Source organism: Macaca mulatta, chromosome 3 (genome assembly GCF_049350105.2).
Source record: "Macaca mulatta isolate MMU2019108-1 chromosome 3, T2T-MMU8v2.0, whole genome shotgun sequence".
Classification (NCBI taxonomy): Eukaryota; Metazoa; Chordata; class Mammalia; order Primates; family Cercopithecidae; genus Macaca; species Macaca mulatta.
This window is the reverse complement of record NC_133408.1, coordinates 110,964,406-110,982,876: the sequence shown is the minus strand read 5'-3', so window position 1 is coordinate 110,982,876 and position 18,471 is coordinate 110,964,406. Positions and strand designations below refer to the sequence as shown.

Here is an 18,471-nt window from a genome sequence, read left to right as displayed (position 1 = left end):
ATCAACTAACCTAACTTTGCTTATCTAGTTGTATTTTCCCCATGCCCTAACACATACCTTCCACTTCAATCAGACTAATTTTCTTCATTTCCTCAATGTCAGACTCATACTTCTCACTTTATCATGTTTAATTATAAAACCTACTCATCACTTACTTAAATTGTACCCATTCTATAAGATCCATCTTGTGAAGTACTTGTTTGTGCCATATGTTCTTCACAATAACTTATATCTTGTATTGTTTATGACATTTAATCAATAAGCCATGTTTCTCATGTAATTGAAGAATAGGCTGGTGAAATCTTAAGTGCTTAACCAAAGTGCATTGAACTGAACTAAATTTATATAGTTAACTTGAATTTATATACTTCAATATTGTACTGTTGAGGTTAAACATCTTAAAAATTACTTTCATATTATTTTATATTATTTATTTGGTCACTTCCAAGTTTTCTCAGTGACAGAGCTCATGGACCACAGTGAGCTGTAGCTGTGCCACTGCACTCTAATCCAGGTGACAGAGCAAGACCCTGTCTCAAAAATAAATAAAAACAAATGACAGATGAAAACTTTATTCCATCATATGATGTAATTTTATACATGTGGAAGTAAATGAATAAGCTTTCATGCACAGAGCACTGGAAACTTTGATGTAGTTTATTCTGTCCAATCTATAAAATTATCTAGCAAAGTAATGAGTACTTAGTGTAATTCTCCTGTTTTCTGAGTTCACCTGTTGAGGAAAAACTGAAGGGTGTTTTCGTAGTCAAGGTTCAAGTGAATTTAAGTCCTGAGGGATGAAAACTAAAGTATATATACACATAAATATTTTAGGGAACTTTCTTAGGAGACACAGACACACACAGACACACACACACACACACACACACACACACACACACACACACCCCTAAGAAAGTCTCAAGGAAAAAAATATCAGTGGAATGAGCCCTTTTAGGAGAAGCAGAATAAAAGACTGATTACAAATCAAAAAGCCAAAGAAGAAGCCATAGACAGAAAAGGAGACAAGATCCAAAAGCCAGGCTGAAACAGGAGGGCAACGAATCAAGTCAGGAAATAACTGATATGAAGCACACTGGTGCCTTAATAGGGGCTGAGTATGTGGGCTAGTTTAAAGGTGAAAAAGTCTCTTGACTCCATAGATACAACAACACATATTTCTAAAAAGAAATTCATTGAAAAGGGGGAGGAGAATTATTTTATTCCTTTAGAAAGTATAAGATCAAAGGACAGAGCAACATTTTTCCAAATCTGCTCAAATCTTGCCAGACATGGCATTGTGTCATTCCACTTCCACTTACAGAATTAGCCATAGTGCTTCTAATTATGACCACTGCAAAAAAAGTAAAAATACTAGTAAAATGTAAATTGAAGTGAAAACTATTCATTTATAGGAAAGGTATCATAAAACTCACAGACATTCTTGGAACTGGAGATTTATAAAATCTAGATACCAACTGAATATGCAATTGTTTCTTCTGCATTATTTGCCCAGGAGAACTAATACTTCACAAACTGTGTTTAGACTATATTAGCTGAGCAAAATTAATGACAAGAGAATGCCATGAGACAATTTTGATGGTGGCTTTTCATATCATGAATACCTATCTTTCAAAAGAGGAAGCAATATTAAATATGCTTAATATGGTTTAATCCTCTCAAAGACTTCGTAAGGTATGAATGAAATTCGAACGTGTGTCAGTTAGGTTTTAGTACAGGAAACAGAGTAAGTTTCAGGTATTTTAAGTAAACAGGGATTTAAAACAGGGAATAACATGCTTACTAAATCTTTGAAAAGACTAGAGAGAGAGGCTCTAGGCTGGGAATTCAGAAATGTTTCCAGAACACTGTAGAACTGACTTATTAGAGAAAAATGACCTTTGCTTCAATCAGAAAAGTGGGGACTCCAGAAGTCACTACAAAATTTATTGACTTCAAAATCATACCACTGTAGCTATAATTAAGAGATCAGGGAGCCACTACTGCTCACACCCCTACAGCCTCTCAGACCCTAGAACTCGGATGCTGGAACCCATCACAGAAAAATCATGTTTTCACATCTCACTTATTAGCAGAAAACAATGGACGCAGCAGGAAGATGACCTCCACTTGACTTTTGCCTCCGAATTTCAACAAGTGCATCTAATTGGATGAAACTTATTTACATTTAGAAGTTTAATGGCACAGGAATCTGGGAGAATGCAGTTTTTAGCTTTCCAGCTGCTGTAGTATAGAAATACACAGTATGAAAAAGTGCAAATGGTTGCCAGTTGGCCATATCCACCATACTGAGATTCAAAGGTTTTACAAATTTCTTATCCAAGGTCACAGAACTTGTGAGTGCTAGAGCAACAAACTTGAATTCAAAGATTTTGGCCACTTGCCCAGTGCTCTTTCCACTACATCAGTCTACAGCACTGATTACTCTCTGAAGACATTTGCCAAAGGAGACATATTTTCAAATCTTGTGCTAATTATATTTTTCACTGAAGCATTAATTCAGGCATCTGTGAACATCGTTACCTTTTAGTCTTATGTCAAACCTAGTTCTTCTTCCAAACTCAGACTTAATCTTATTTTACAGTAATTACAGTTAAACCAACACTGCTAGGGTTTAATACCTTCGAGTATTTTTCTCAGCAGGCTTGCTGCTTAATCCATTTAATGTCAGAACAACACAAACCTTCTTATTAAAATGGGGGAAAGGACATTATTAGAGACTGCATTAGTGTTCTTTTCTTCTTTGGGGTAAAACCTACCAATACGGCAATATTTGCACCTTATCTTTATTTTGTTTTCTGTTGACTATATACAGAAAAACATTAAAAAAGGGAAGATTTCGGATGTTAAATCCTCTTGAATTCTAATTACACATAAAAGAAAAGTAGAATGAAAGCTCTCTGAAGCAAATATTCCCAGATTTGTACTTTAATATTAAAATTAAAAACAGGAACTGTGCAAATAAAATATTTGGACAAAATGAAAAAATATAATGCCTCAGTAATATCTCATTAATATTCAATTAAATCATCACTTTCATTTCAAATGCACTTTAAAGTAATTTGGGGAACATATTTTAAAATGCACATACATTGACCTAAGTACAAAAATTCCTAACATATACCATAAGAGAAAAATATAAATTACTACCTAACACTTCTGATTAGACTTAAGCAACAATACTGTGTTAAAATTAAAGAGGTGATTAAATTCATATAAATAAAAGGTAGATATCATTATTATAGTTAGAAGAGATTTGATTGTGCTCTTTAAACAAGGAAATAATTATTGTCCAAAAGTTGTTAGATCAAGAGGATCTAGTAGTTTTGTGCTAGGAGCATATAAAAAAAAATATAATAGGCCAGGCGCGGTGGCTCACGCCTGTAATCCCAGCACTTTGGGAGGCTGAGGCGGGCGGATCACGAGGTCAGGAGATCGAGACCATCCTGGCTAACATGGTGAAACCCCGTCTCTACTAAAAATACAAAAAATTAGCCAGGCGTGGTGGTGCGCGCCCGTAGTCCCAGCTACTTGGAGGCTGAGGCAGGAGAATGGCGTGAACCTGGGAGGCGGAGCTTGCAGTGAGCTGAGATGGCGCCATTGCACTCCAGCCTGGGCAACAAAGTGAGACTCCGCGTCAAAAAAAAAAAATATATATATATATATACATATATATATATAAAATAAACAATGTATGTGGTTTTTAAGGATCAAATAAAGAAGTTTCTGAGTCTTGTGTAGGTTAGATTACATCAGTTTCACAGATTATTTATCTCCACATATTAATCAGATACAGAACATTAACTTTGTAAGAGTTGACATATTTTTAAATCAAAGACAACTATTGTGTTCAGCATAGAAAGCAGTGAAGGCTGTGATTAACCTCGAGAGAAGTTTGGGGTGCTTGCTAGAGAAAACAATTGATCCTGAGATTTTTTCTGAACATTTTTATTTGTCATTGGAACCCATCTTTTGTAAAAGACTGTTTTCACTCCTGAAAGTCATTATGCACTCTATCTCTGTGTGTACACACACAAACACCTCTATATATAATATACACACATAAAAATGTTGAGGGGTATATTAGAGAGACAGATCGCACAATAAGGCTTTTTCCTTTGCTTTTTACATAGGAAACTAAAATAATAAGTTCAGTTTAACTTCTAAATTCATTCAAATTAGAAACAAAAATAATTAAAAATTGTGATAGCATATTCTTTTTGTTGAAGGATCTTTCACATTAAAGTCAGCAGTATTATTTGGTAAGTGGGCTAGAGAGTAGAACTTAAAAAATACATCCCTATCTCAGTAATCCCATATATTTAGTATCCTATAAGAAATGACCAGGCTGGGCATGGTGGTTCACGCCTGTAGTCCCTGCACTTTGTGGGGCTGAGGCAGGTGGATCACCTGAGGTCAGGAGTTCGGGATCAGCCTGACCAATACGGTGAAACTCTGTCTCTACTAAAATTACAAAAATCAGCTGGGTGTGGTGGCGTGTGCCTGTAGTCCCAGCTACTCGGAAGACTGAGGCTGGAGAATCACTTGAACCCGGGAGGCGGAGGTTGCAGTGAGCCGAGATTGTGCCACTGCACTCCAGCCTGAGTGATAGACTGAGATTACATCTCAAAAAACAAAACAAAACAAAACAAAAACAAACAAAAAGAAATTACCAAAGACCATAAGTTGTAAACTACAGAAGCTGAAGGCACCTTTATAATGACTTTATATATACATAATTATATATATTATTTAATATATATATATATATATGTTTGTGTGTGTGTGTACATTCTTTTTTAAACACTTGCTTTTTAAACAGACTTATGTTGGACATATATTTCAATGTCAAAGATATTGCTTTTCATTATTCTTTAGGTAAAATAATGAGGTGTACATGACTCTAGTAAGAGCTAATTGGAAAATAACAACATTTGACACTCCTTTTCTGTTTTTGTTTTCTTATTTTTTGACTATTAATTAAAAGGATGTGCAGAAAAAATATGAAAAATTAAGTGTTAATTTCATGGTGACAGATATTTACCATCTATTTTTTCTGAGCATAACATATAGTAATATAGAACTCAGAAATTACTGGCTCAATGCTATTGTTTATTACCAAATTAACCATTATTATTCTAGTCATCTATTGAGCAGTATAGTTTCCAAATAAAACTTAAATTGCCACTTAGAGACCCGACCCTAAAGATGTAATGACATAAAGTGCTCAGTTTTGAGAAGTGTATTTCACTTTGTGTACTGATGTATTTTCCTCATCTTGTTGAGCAGATACTAAAAGGTAAGAAAAGGGCTATTAAGCTACAGCTATTAAGTACTATTTATTATTATTGAAAAAAATCACCTTTAGCTCGACTGATAATGACATTTCTTTTAGAAGGACTGAGTATGTGCCTAAAACCACGACCTACTTCATAATTGGCTAATACCTTCAGTATGAACAAACTTTTTAAGCATAAACTGTTGTATGTGAGGCTATTTCTTTTATTAATATTTCATGTAGGGCATGTTTATAAAGATTTGAGAAAATTCTATCAGAATGTCAACCTTTTTGTATCCTAAAATAGGCAAATATTAATTAAAACAAAGTGGTCTGGGGGATTGAATTACCCTATACTGACCTCCATTTTTCTCATCATCTTGTTAATGCAGTTCTTACTGAAATTAACATTTGTCTGAACTGTTCAAGAGTAACTAAAAAAAATCAAAGTTTGCATTTTATATCATTCATTTGCTTTACATATACAATCAAAGCACTCTAGCAGGATACAGATTGGTGTTTTTACTAATACAGATGTATGTCGACTTTCTTTTAATAGAGGAGATTTGCTTCAAAGAATTATACAAAAAGCTGGCATAAATATGACCACTCACAAAATGTGTTTAAATAATAATATGGAAAAATGCAACACAAATATGTAATGAATATTTGAAAACCCTAGTTTCTGAAGAGTTTAGATAGGGATTGTTTACATTATAATCTACTTGGTATTTCTTTAAATACCAATGTATCCCAAAATAATTATTCGATTCACATGCTTTTCTCTGAAACATATTTGCTTTATGTAATTCTTTATTTAAAGACTCAGATTACCAGAATGAATTCAACCAAAAGCCAGGATTAAAAGAATGTAAGAGATTTGTCCAAGATCTGGGAATAAATTGAATCCTTCCTACTCATTTTCATCAGAAGCCCTTGCTTCTGTGAAGGCAGATGGGAGCTCCATCTACATTCAGGCAGGAAGACCACTCAACTAAAGTTTAAAGTTTTACAAGGAAAATTCCTACAGCTTGCTTTAGGAGGGAAGGGTGGAGACCATTCTGTTTTACAGGACACTCCACCCTCAGCTATATCCCCTTGAATAATTATGTAACCAGATCTCCTTCATCAACTTACCAATCAGGTAATGGCAGGTATTTCTGATGCTTGGTATAGGATCTGAGTGAGGAGAGTCCTAAGAATATTACTTATAGCAGCTGTTTTGCATAGTATTAATGTGAAAAGATTTAACTTGCAGTACAAGTTAACATTTGTTCCAAAAGTTTTTTTAAAAAAATCTATTATTTTAGCATGTAAGTCTTATAGACATAAGTCCTGTCTACTGATACATTAGAAAGTCTTAGAAAAGTCAGCGATTATATACAGGAAAGTGGATGCATAAGAACAAGCAAAAAGGTATTAGTAAGGCATTAGAAACTATTACCATCTTAGTAAAATAACTGGTGAATACAGCAAAATGAATAATTCGTGGTTAGTATAAATCAGCTAAATTCTTGAAATGCACAACTAACTACACATATTCTTCAGTCCACAGAGGCTGTACAATGGAGATTTGGGATTCTAACTTTGTTTTTAAACTGGAGAAGTGCAGAAACTTTGAATCTTTTTAAATTTATCTTCCATCTGTTTCCTGTAATATCAAGATTTAGAGCAAGGTCTAAAGCTTCATCTTACGTAAAAGTTAGGTGCCTAATATGTCTCCGTCCTGACCTCCCATGGAAACACTTATCAGGCTTCAGATATTTTTTCTCTCAATTTTTTAACTTGGAAGTACATGGCTATTTATTTTTGCACATATTTTCTTTCTATTGTGCAATTTTTCAACACATGGCAAAGTTGAAAGAATACCACAAATGTTTGTATACCTTTCACAATTGTGTATATGTGTGTGTATGTGTATGTGTGTATGTATATATATATATGAATGCTGCAGCATGTATTTCCTGAGAATAAGGATCTTCTGTTACATAGCCACAATACCTCTATCACCCGTAAAATCCTGATTCCAGGACACAACCTAGATAAATTAAATAAAAATTTTTGTGGTGGAGCCAAGGATCAGTAATTTTTACAGTTCTCAAGTGACTACAATACACAACAAATGTTGAGAACCACTGTCCACGTATTAATTAAATTTGTTAAACATTTTCAGTAAAGAATACATTTTGTTTCTTAATATGAATAAGAATGATAGCCTTTTGAAGTTTAGCAAATCTAAATTATATATTTTAGGTCAGCGTTTTACAATAAGTTACTTTTCCTTAAGCTATTCTTATCAAGTTAATAATTTTCTGTTAAATAAATGTATTTTATCTTAATTTCAGTTTCTTCTATATCGTGATTTAAAATGCAGAAAGTATGTATTGTTATATAGATTCCAAATATATTTATCTCCAAAGTTAAATGGATTTTAGTAAAAATGATATTTATACATATATATTTTAATAAAATGTTTAATAAATTAGACATGAATCTTAGCACGTGAAACACAAAGCTTTTTTTTATAACTTTCCCCATAATCAAATTTTAAATTAGTGAGAATTAAAGGGCCGGAAAGAAAAAAAATCGAAATCCAAACTTACTGCATGTTAACATTTTAATAATGTACTTTCACGTGTTAAAAACCTAAATGTTTTTTACAACAAAGCATTATCCATAAGTGAATTAAAAAAATTCTGACTAATAACAAATTATTCCTATATTGTAGTTTCTTTGTCAGAATTAAGATTAGCATTATCTATTAATTACTTCTCTGTGGCTTCTATGACACTGTTGTATCCAAGCAACTGAAGAAGACATTAAGCATTTAGATGTCTATGTCTGTTCTTTGGTGTTAAGAGTAAAAGCAAGCAATGTGTAAACTGATTATTTTTAATAAATGAATCAGAACAGTTCAAAGTGAGATAAGTTATACATTTTAGACTGGAGTAGAAGTCACAAGACCCAGATTCTAGGCTATGATTAGCACGGCACTTGATCTCTCTGGGCCTGAAGTTTCTCACCTGTTAAATGCAGGATTTAGTTATGCCAAAGGTCCCAAACTTTCTCAGTTCACAGCATTCGTAGTGTCTCAGTAATTTTTTCATGGTGTTGCAAGCTAAAAGAAACACCTAACAGTTCCATTTATTAAACAGTTAAATCCAAACTTATGTTTGTCTATCCTAACAACTTAGTAGCTATTTAAAAAGTAATATACATTAACATTTTTCATTCTTAATGGGATGTGCACATCTGTTGAGCACTTTATAACTTCTCAAATCTTGGAATAAACTTGGAATCCACTACCCTCATTCCTGTTCTACAGTAATTTTCCCATAGTCCTTGTGTTTTATTACAGCAATTTACAAGAACACAGCCTCACAAAGATATGATGATGTTGTCAAAAGGAATAAAGTACAATTTAATGTGTAGAAGTTCTGAACTACCTCAAGAAAGTGGTTTGCATGGTGTCCAACTGATGTCACTGTGTTGGCCTTGAAAATTTAAAATATTCCATGATAGTGCCCCTCTAAGTTTGTTGTGGTGCTCCTGGGGTGCCTCAGTACATAGTTTAGGAAGTATAGACTACCCTCTGTAAAATACTTCATATAGCTACAATGTATGCTGTAAACTGTAAAAGCAGAGTATGAGTGAAATAGATAATTCTGAGGGCCTGAAGTAAGGAGCTGCAGCATTGAAGAGGAGATTAAAAAGTGATACATGTTCAGTCTGCATGAAATACCCCTTCCTCCCCAGCTCACCTATAAAATGCCTACCCATGCCTCAAAACTCAGTTCAAGCTCCCTCATAGTAACCTCCCCTTACCAAGTCAAATCCACCTATTATACAATCTCAGAGTATTCATTTCACAGTACTTGTTCCAGTTGTAAGTATACATTCATTTGTGTAACTATCTGATTAATTCTTGTCTCTCTCGTTAGAATGGAAGCTCAAAGAGGAAAGAACATGTCTGATATCGCTACCATAACCCAGTGTCTGGTATATTATATGGGGCCAAAATCTTGCTTAGTGAAATGAACTGTGATAGAATAGGTTGAGCATTCATTTTGATTATTTTCCTTTATTCAAGAACAGCTGATATTTATAATAGCATTCCTAAAACATTTTTCTCATACTATTTCTCAGGAGAAAGAAACCCATACACATACAGCTGCATCTGAAACCTCAGAAAGTAAGATCAACCCAATTGATTAAAAGGATGTTCTTTGGATAAGGTAATCAAATGTTCACTGACTCTTATAGCCAAATTAATTGTTATGAGAAAAAAAATCATGTAACTACAAAAAAAAAAAAAAAAACTGCTCACAAAAAAATTTTTAAATCTTAGCAGATGGCCACAAACCATATTTTGAGAACCATGTTCCACAGTGCCAGTACAGGAAGTTTCTAGATCATGGCAGCTCATTTTTTTTAAATGGCATTACACTATACAAGTTTTATTCACATACTAGCAAAACTGTTAAGTTCAGTTACTATCAAAATGAATTCTGGGAATTTTATTGATATTCAATTTTAATCTTAATTATGCAAATATCTGTTACTTAACTAAGACTGTGTAACATAATACAGCATATGACTTCTGGATAATGAAAATAACCCTAAAGTTAAACATAAAAAATAAGGGTATGAAAGTCAAAATACGGTGGAAAATGACTGTACCTAATAGCCAACAACTTTAAAAAGGGTAGGATATTTTTAAATCTCTAAATTAAGATTGGTTCATTGCATTTAGTACATCTCTTTTATGAAGAGGAGTTATAAGCTACAGAATCAATATATTATGTTTTGATATAAAATTTTCACCCTTCAAGTTCCTAGCTAGGAAGAAATTACTCTTTTACATTTACACGTTTTGAGTAAGCATAGAGAAATGAAGAAATGAAAGAGAAGGGAAAATAGAGATGGTTGATTTTGCCTCTGCAATTGCTAATTCATAAACATCAAACTTTCCCAGTGTACACTGTCTTCTTTGGGAATTTGCTCCATCTTTTTCCTTAAACTGAAAGCTGGCTTACTGAGGCTATCACTTTCCTATAAGCTCTCCCAAATACTGCCTGATTATTTTCTCTTATCACACATCCAGGATATAGAGTGGATGTCCACCTACTTCCCTGTTGTCACTTCCCAGATCACTTTTACTTTATGCTCTTCTAAAATTAAACAAAGATCATCAACCACAAAACACAGTTGTTCTTTTGTAGCTCATGCTAGAATACCCTTTGTTCCATCTCCTTCATCTTTCTGATCCAAAATTTAGTAGCCTACTACATTTCACCCACCATCCTTTCCTCCAGCTATGGTAGAGAACTGCTCCTCCAACTTTATGTACATTTGAATCACCTGGGAGTTCTTGTGAACTTCGGGGTCTGATTTAATATGGACACCCAAAGAGTCTGCATTTCTTATAACTCTCATAAGAAGCTGTGGAGTACTCTGAACAGCAAAGTACTGGAAGTGCTGTTTCTGTTAGTATCTAAACTATTAGTCCTAATCTCCCATTTATGCTTTGGCACTCATTCCCTCCTGCTTTCGCTATCTTAATATCTATCACTCCTTAACTGTTCCCTCAGGTTCCCTACATAGTTTATCTCCACCCCTCTAAGCTGCTCAGTATCACCCATTAAAGAACTAAACCAAAACAAAACTAGAAAACCCTCATTTAACCCTTCACTCCCCCTACATACCATCTGATGTGTCTCTCATCCACAGTTAAACTTGGAAGAATTGTCTGCTTGAGGATGCCATTTCATCATCTCCAGCAATCCTGTACCCACTTCAATGTTATTTGCAGGCCCATTACCCCACCAACACAGCATTCACGAAAATTATCAATGACTACACACTGAGAAGACAAGAATGACATTTTCAGTTCTCCTCTAATTTGAATTTCTCAACAGCATTCAATACTGTTAACTACTCCCAATATTTTTCCACATTGTCCTCCATGACACAACACATAATAGTCCCCTTATTATCTATTTTCCTGTCTATTGAAAAGACTTCCCCCCACCCCAAAAAAGGTCAAGAAAACCCCTAGCCTGCAAGTCTCAACTGAAATCTGGCCTTCTGAAGCCTCCCCAACTAGGAAAATATATAGTCCCATTGGTTGTCTACCAGTTAATTGTAATTCTTAGCCACAAGTCAGCTGAACCACCGTCTCTCAAACAGGCGAAGTTAAGCTCTATATTTGGCATATCTTGATATACTTTGTATAGTCTAGCTACAATGAGTTTGCCTATGCACGAAGATGGCTACCGGCGGGGGGGCGTCGTTACGTCCTGCGTCATCACGTGCCGGGATGAGGGTGGGGCCCTCAAGGAAGATGGAATGGAATCCAGATGGGCGGGGGCAAGCAGGACGGGGCGGGGCTACGCTGGATCTGGGCGGGGCGGGGCCGGTGAGGGGTCGGGGGTGCTTGTGCTATTCAGCCGGTGCGCGCGGCGGCGGGAGGCAGCGGCTGGGGAGTCCCCTCGACGCTCTGTTCCGAGAGCGTGCCCCGGACCGCCAGCTCAGACCAGGGGCAGCTGTGTAGCCGAACGTAAGCTAGGAGCAGCCGGGACTGGTGGCTGGCCCCCGAGCTCCGCAGGCGGGAAGCACCCAGGATTTGGGAAGTCCCGGGAGCAACGCGGCGGCGCCTCCCTCACCCAAGGGGCCGCGGCTACGGTCACGGAGCGCGGCGGCACCGTGAGCGACCCAGGCCAGGATTCTAAATAGACGGCCCAGGTTCCTCCTCTGCCCGGGCCGCCTCACCTGCGGGCATTGCCGCGCCGCCTCCGCCGGTGTAGACGGCACCTGCGCCGCCTCGCTCGCGGGTCTCCGCCCCTTGCCCCCCCTTTCGGCGCCAGGCCCGGGCAGCTCACCTGGACTGGCGCGGGCTGCGGGAGCCTGCGGTAGCCGAGGCGCGGAGGCGCAGCGCCCACGCCACTGTCTGGAGAGGACGCAGGTGGAGCGGGCGCGGCTTCGCGGAACCCGGCGCCTGCCGCCGCCGTCGTCCCGGCAGACACCAGGTCCCGGGGACCCGGCCGCCAGTGCCCGGGGAGTAGCCGCCGCCGTCGGCTGGGCACCATGAACAGCAGCAGCGCCAACATCACCTACGCCAGTCGCAAGCGGCGGAAGCCGGTGCAGAAAACGTGAGTGTCCCGAGCGCGTCCTCATCGCGGGGGCTGGGCGCACAGGCACGCGGGTGCGGGAGGCAGCCCCACCCCGCCCCCAAATCCCTGCGATCCTGAGGATTAGGTTCATTCCCGGCACTGCCCGTGGAATCGAGGTTTGGAGGCCGGTCGGGAGACCGAGGACTTGAATTCTCGCGTTTTCAATGATTGCATTTTAAAAATTGTCCTTCCACCCATCCTCTTCCCCCGCACCGGTGCATACACACCCTCTCACATTTGTAACTTTGTTCTCTCTGATTTGGTCCTGATTTGTTGACAGCTCTGATCTGCCTTGGGCTAATGGATTAGTTAGTATAAACCTGTCTTGAAATCTCCTTCCACTTTTAATATCCGCATGCGTTAGGTTAGAGGACAGTCTTAATTCTCATTCTTGGTAGAGTTTGGTAGGGCGAGATGTTTTAAAGAGCTAAACACGTGCTGACTTTTACGAAGGGGCTGAGTGCCTCTAAAGGTACTTTTTGGTCCCCACCTACTGGCTTTCTGTTGCGCTCTTATTTACTTATTTGGCAGCAGTTTTGTAGCGCTCATCGTGACCATATCGGTAAAGTGGATAGACGTGGTAGCAGGTGGGAGTGGATGCAACGGACAGGATACGGTGGAGGATTTGTATTCTTCAGACATCTTTTTCGGAAGCTTGCTTATCACTTTTGGGGTGGCTTTAGAGTCTGTAACATAAAAGATTTAGAACTGCATTTGAGAGTGGTTTTCATTCTTAACATTTACCTCTAATTATTTTCCCCTTCAAAGTTTTGTTCTAATTGAGTGAGTACAAACTTGCTTTTGTCGTTGTCAGTTGATTTTGGTGGAATATTTGTGTGAGATGGCAAATACTTTATTTTCTTGTGTGTCAGAAAAAAGTATCCGTGCTGGAAACTTTTCCTGTTGTGTGGTGGTTGTATTCATGTGTTTGTTCCAATTTTTTTATTTCTAGTTTTATCTCTGAGTTGCTTTACCTGCATGTTTTTCAAGTTTTCGTAAACAATTTTAAGAACTCTTAAACGTCCTCTCAGACCAAATCAGAAGTGTGCATTTTGCTTAGACTCCAACTGTCACTAATGGGAACCAGAAAAATAACACTTTAAGATTTACATTTAAAACCAGTTATTGGTTTAAAGTTTCATTCTAAAATTTTAGTTTCCTTTCAGAATTTCAGTTATCATAGTTCTTCAGAACTAGACTTGTGAATTGGCATTAACAGAGGATAATAATCTGTAAATAGACTGATTAAAATATGGAAGTTTTATGATAGAGTGTGTTTTAAGGGAATGTTGTCAAACCAGCAGTTTTTCTACCTTGGCAGTTTGAGACATCGGTTTATAATACTTTTAATTTTGTAGAATGATTTCTTATATTAAAGTATGTTTGTCTTATTTGACATTGTCCTTCATGGTTAAAGTTGGGAGGCATCACAAATGTCTGTTCTATGTGTTTATTAATGCAATAATATACTTAGCATCATATATAATAGGGACGTCATAGGTTTTATGTGTATAGTGAGAAAACAGGAAGCTTTCCCTGATGTGTTTTTAAGATACTGGGTTTCAGTTAGGGTGTTATAAAAGGACCTGGGTGGCTTTGTAAACAAAAACAAATGCCATAATTTTGTATTCATTATACAGTTTAACATTTATGGATTTTAGTTACTTTGCGTAAAATGTACTTTTTATTAGATTATCCTAATATACTTTCTTAGTCTTTAATATGCTTGTATTAATTTCTTACAATATAACAAAAGTATTTTTCCCATTCACCCACATTTTATTTTGTTAGCATAGATGTTTATCAGATCTCTACTGAGCACCATATATTGCTTCTAATCATACAAATGCCTTAAATATCACCAGCTTCCTCTGTAAGAAAAGGCTAGTGCTGGTATTTTCTTTATCAAGTGAAAGTGTTTATATAAATTATTTTTACCTGAATGAAAAATTGTTAACTTTATAATGCAGTAAATCAAAGTTTATTTTAGAAATGAAGTCATTAAACTTGATATTGAATTTGAGTTTTAAAATTAAACTACTAGTCTGTGACCTAATGAGCCCTAAAACCTGCCAACATTGGGGAAAATAGATCTTGTTTTGAGCTGAAAATGCTATCCAGACCTACTTAACTTTGACCTCTTAAATGAGAGCCATTTTATGTTATTTACAGATAAAATATGCTGTAGCATAATTACAGGACTGTTTAAAAAGACAACTATTTAAATATAAATTTTATGGTATATGTTTATTTTATATTACATATATATATTATATATATATATATCCCATAAAATTTTGGACTAAAGTAGTTGACAATTTTAACCTGAAGCTCTTTCAGTCTTGAGATGAATTTATTAAGAAAAATCAACCCCCCCTAGTGGCGGCTCTCACGTTGAAAATTATCTTTATTAGTAGGAAATACATTTTAAATGTGTTCAATTTAATCCCACTGAAGTATCTTGAACATAGTAGACTCTCAATAAATGTTTCCTTTCTTTTGGGAGTAATGAAAGTTGGGAAATTAAAGGCTCTGAAGCAACTTTACATCTAATTCATGTTCCTACTTTAAAGAAGAAAATATCAAAGATAACCTTCATTATAGAATCTACTTTAACTTTCCTTAGACTGTTGCCCCATACTTAGTAACCCTATTCAGAAAAAGAGAACAAATACTGTGTTTATTTTATTCTCTTTGGAAACGAAAGTGTTTGTTTATTTTGTCTCATGAAGATAGTCAAAAAGGCCATTATAGAATTAAATAGAATGTTTTTCCCTAGTGATAATTTTGGATATATTTTTGTATTTTTAAGGTTTTAATCATAAAGAATAAGTTGTAATGGATTTCAGCTTACCTATACATAGAAAGTTAGCACTGTATGTTGGCAAATAATAGGTGTTGAGAAAAGGGGATCTACACTTTAAAATGATACCAGCTGTAGTGGTGATTAAGCCATCATGAAGTGTCAGAACTGAAAGTGACTTCTGAGCCTTAGCTGATCCTTCTTTAAAATGCATACTGATAAAAACTTTTACTTCTATTAACGTATTAATAATAATATATAAAAGCATTTTCTGTCTTGCTATTCATTCTTTTTAAATGTCATGAATTTCATACATGTAATACTGAATTGTATTACTTACATAATATTCATTAAATGTTTTATATAAATTTATGGTGCTGTTTTTAAAATAGCATCTAAAATAAAAGAATGGGTATTTTCATTTACACAATTATTTCTCCATCATTTTTCTTTCAAATAGCTTGATTTAGGTAGCATACACATAGTAGTTATGGACACTTGCTTGTTAGGACTATGAAATGAAGTAAGTGAAAGTATTTAGTTATAGATGACACTAAATGGCAAAAAGAGGAAGCAGGTATAAATTGAAAGCACTGGATCTAAACTAAAAAATGAGGTCTAGTTTCTTCACTGTTATAGATCTGGGCAAGTTTCTCAACCAATAAAGCAGGACAGTCAGCACCTGTACTGCTACTCTCACAACTAAAACGGAACAAAAAATATATATAAACTGTGAAGACTGCTAAAGATATAAATGAAACAGAAACATAAATTCTATTCTTTTAGCTTACATTATCACAGAACAATCAATTCTCCCGTGAAACAGTAAGAGGCAGTATATGATTATGTTCTCAATTACGGCTACAGCTGAAATGTGCTACTTCACTGGTGAATAAATTTACATAGTACGTGCTTACTCATGTATTTAATTAAGACAGTTACTTAGAAGTAAATACCATACAAATCTTTTACAACAGTACCTTTCTACTTCCACGCTTCTTTTAAAATTGATATTTTGCTAGTGGCTTAACATAACAAAAAATGACTGTTTATTAGCACTTATTCTGATAAAAGCGTGCCCAGTTCTTTACATCATTTTCTTCATTTTTCTAATAGTACCAAAGAAAGGTAGTAGGATTTAAATTTATACATAGGGAACTGAGATTCAAATTCAGAGTTGCTCAGGTAATGAAAAAGAGTTTGGATATTGGATCCCAGGTCTTTTGGCTTCAAAGCTTGTGTTCTTACTGACTTGCGTTCGTACTATCCAGGTGAACAGATTCAGTGATGCATGCAGTACAGCCATATCCTAGGGATTTTCACTGTTTCTGCTCGGATAGTGTTACAGCTGAAATAAATTGTCATTTCCCATACATAATTTGTACTTGCTTATCTCCATACTTGTGTTTTACGTCCTTTCATCTTAGAGTCTTTTCTCCTGTCTTACAGATTTGCTGCCTGCCACCCTTCCCCTTTGAAATGTTGTTTGTTTTTAAAGACGGCATAATACTCTGTTGTGCTAATATTCTGTAATTTATTTAACTGTTTTTGTTTTGGGAGGAAATTTTATGCCCAACCATTTAATACTTTAATATTTCAGAGAATACCCTTGGGGCATGTAAATTTTTATGCAAATTCATTTTTTAAGGACAAAATTCCTGTAACGGAATTTTAGTATAGTAAAGTATGTGTTGTTTTAAGGTTGAACCAAATTGTACACTCCAAGAGGTAGTGTCAGATTAAGAAAAATTTGCTAATTACATTCCCATCATCAATCTGGGGATGTGACTATGTCCTTGCATTTTTGCTTAAAAAGTATTATTGTCACTTTCATAGGCAAAAGTGTGGTTGGTGATTAAAGTTATATGTTGGGATCATGGTTGTGTATAGGAGAAGCACTTACATTAGCAGATTTTCTACTTAGGTTGTCCTTTACATATTCGTTTGTTTTGTCTTACATTTTTCAGTCGTCTTTTAGTTTGTTCTTCTTACTTCTTTCTATTGAAATATTGTTTTAAAATGTATTCCTATTAAATAACACTGGCAGACTTCAAAAGTCAATTATATATGTGGCACATCTTAAGTATAGCATGTTAGACCTTATCTTTTGATGTCTTACTGTGGTAGTTAGGGATTTTAGCCCTCTCTTGTCTCTCCTTAACCTTTTTCACCTTCCCCCATCCTCCCAATATGTTTTATCACAATTTTAGATTACATACACATTAGCGTTGTATTATTTTTGACTGTATGGTGTTTACTGTTGAGCTAAGTAATATACTGTGATTACATTTTCCTTCCTGTTCTATGCTATTATTGATTTCTTTTCTACCATCTTCCTGTTTATTTGCGTCTGGGTTTAGCTGTCTCTTAGGTTCATTGGAGTCAGAGTTTGTGTTTCTGGCTCCTGCTTTTCTTGTTTTGGTGTGATTTTCTGGAAGAGAAGGGTAATTGCAGAAAGCTAGGTATTCTACCGTCACGGAAACAGAAGTGTCTTTCCTGTATTTAAGACCTGATTTAGATGCCACATCTCCATGAACTCTTTTACAGCACCTGTGTTTCTGAGCAATATATTATGCTTGATTTTGCCATGTTATAAAATATATTTCCTCCTAGTAGGAAAAAGAATGTCTTTAAAGATAAGACTATCATTTGGCTTTGAAGCTACGAGAGCTTCCCAGTATAGTACCATGCACATAGTACATATTTGAGATGTGCTAATTTAACAATTAACTACCACTTAAAATTTTTTTGGAATGTTTTAGTGATTCTGGTAAGGTAGATACATTTTATGTGGGTTTAAGGGGAAATAAAAACGTGTATTTGCATAGAAGAAGGGGGAAAGGGAAACAATGAGTTTTTCAGGATTATGGAACTTATAGTGGTTTCTAGGCCATATTTCATTTTCGTGATTTTCCCTGCTAATGTCTTGTGCTAGAAACTATGCTGTTTATATTTCATCATCTCTCCTCAGGTATAGCAAACAAAAGGGAAAGGAAAGAACTCATCACAATTATAGGGCAGCAGCAGGAGGGTGGCAGACGACTTCTGACTCATTAAAAGTGGCTTCCAGCCAGAATTCTCAGAAGTTTTTGTAGATGTTTTTGACTCATATAGGGAAATAAAATATCCAGCTGTGTTCAGCCTAATAGTGAAGTTGGGATCTATTTGTGTTATGTGTTCCCTCCATTACATTAAGT

The 18,471-nt window shown here is 35.9% G+C and overlaps 2 protein-coding genes across 8 annotated transcripts in view; one reads left to right on the top strand and one right to left on the bottom strand.

Moving 5' to 3' along the window:
• The window catches only part of LOC106997514 (uncharacterized), a 76,512-nt gene extending 64,104 nt beyond the window's left edge, over positions 1 to 12,408 (bottom strand). For 4 of the 7 annotated variants that reach the window (XR_013415911.1, XR_013415912.1, XM_077998050.1 and 1 more), the window contains exon 1: positions 12,181 to 12,408. Coding sequence is in view for 2 of the 7 variants with exons in the window: in XM_077998050.1 (XP_077854176.1) it covers positions 12,181 to 12,408 (228 nt within the window). In the remaining 5 variants the exon portion in view is untranslated. Of the gene's footprint in view, positions 1 to 8,322; positions 8,431 to 11,004; positions 11,163 to 11,434; positions 11,570 to 12,180 lie in introns of those variants that run through there. The other 3 variants (XR_001443712.3, XR_013415913.1, XR_013415914.1) reach the window with 3 other exon arrangements.
• Positions 11,692 to 18,471, top strand: part of AHR (aryl hydrocarbon receptor) — a 47,691-nt gene continuing 40,911 nt past the window's right edge. Inside the window, exon 1 of the mRNA XM_015133933.3 lies at positions 11,692 to 12,450. Coding sequence (XP_014989419.2) covers positions 12,386 to 12,450 — 65 coding nt within the window. The 5' untranslated portion in view covers positions 11,692 to 12,385. The remainder of the gene's footprint in view (positions 12,451 to 18,471) is intronic.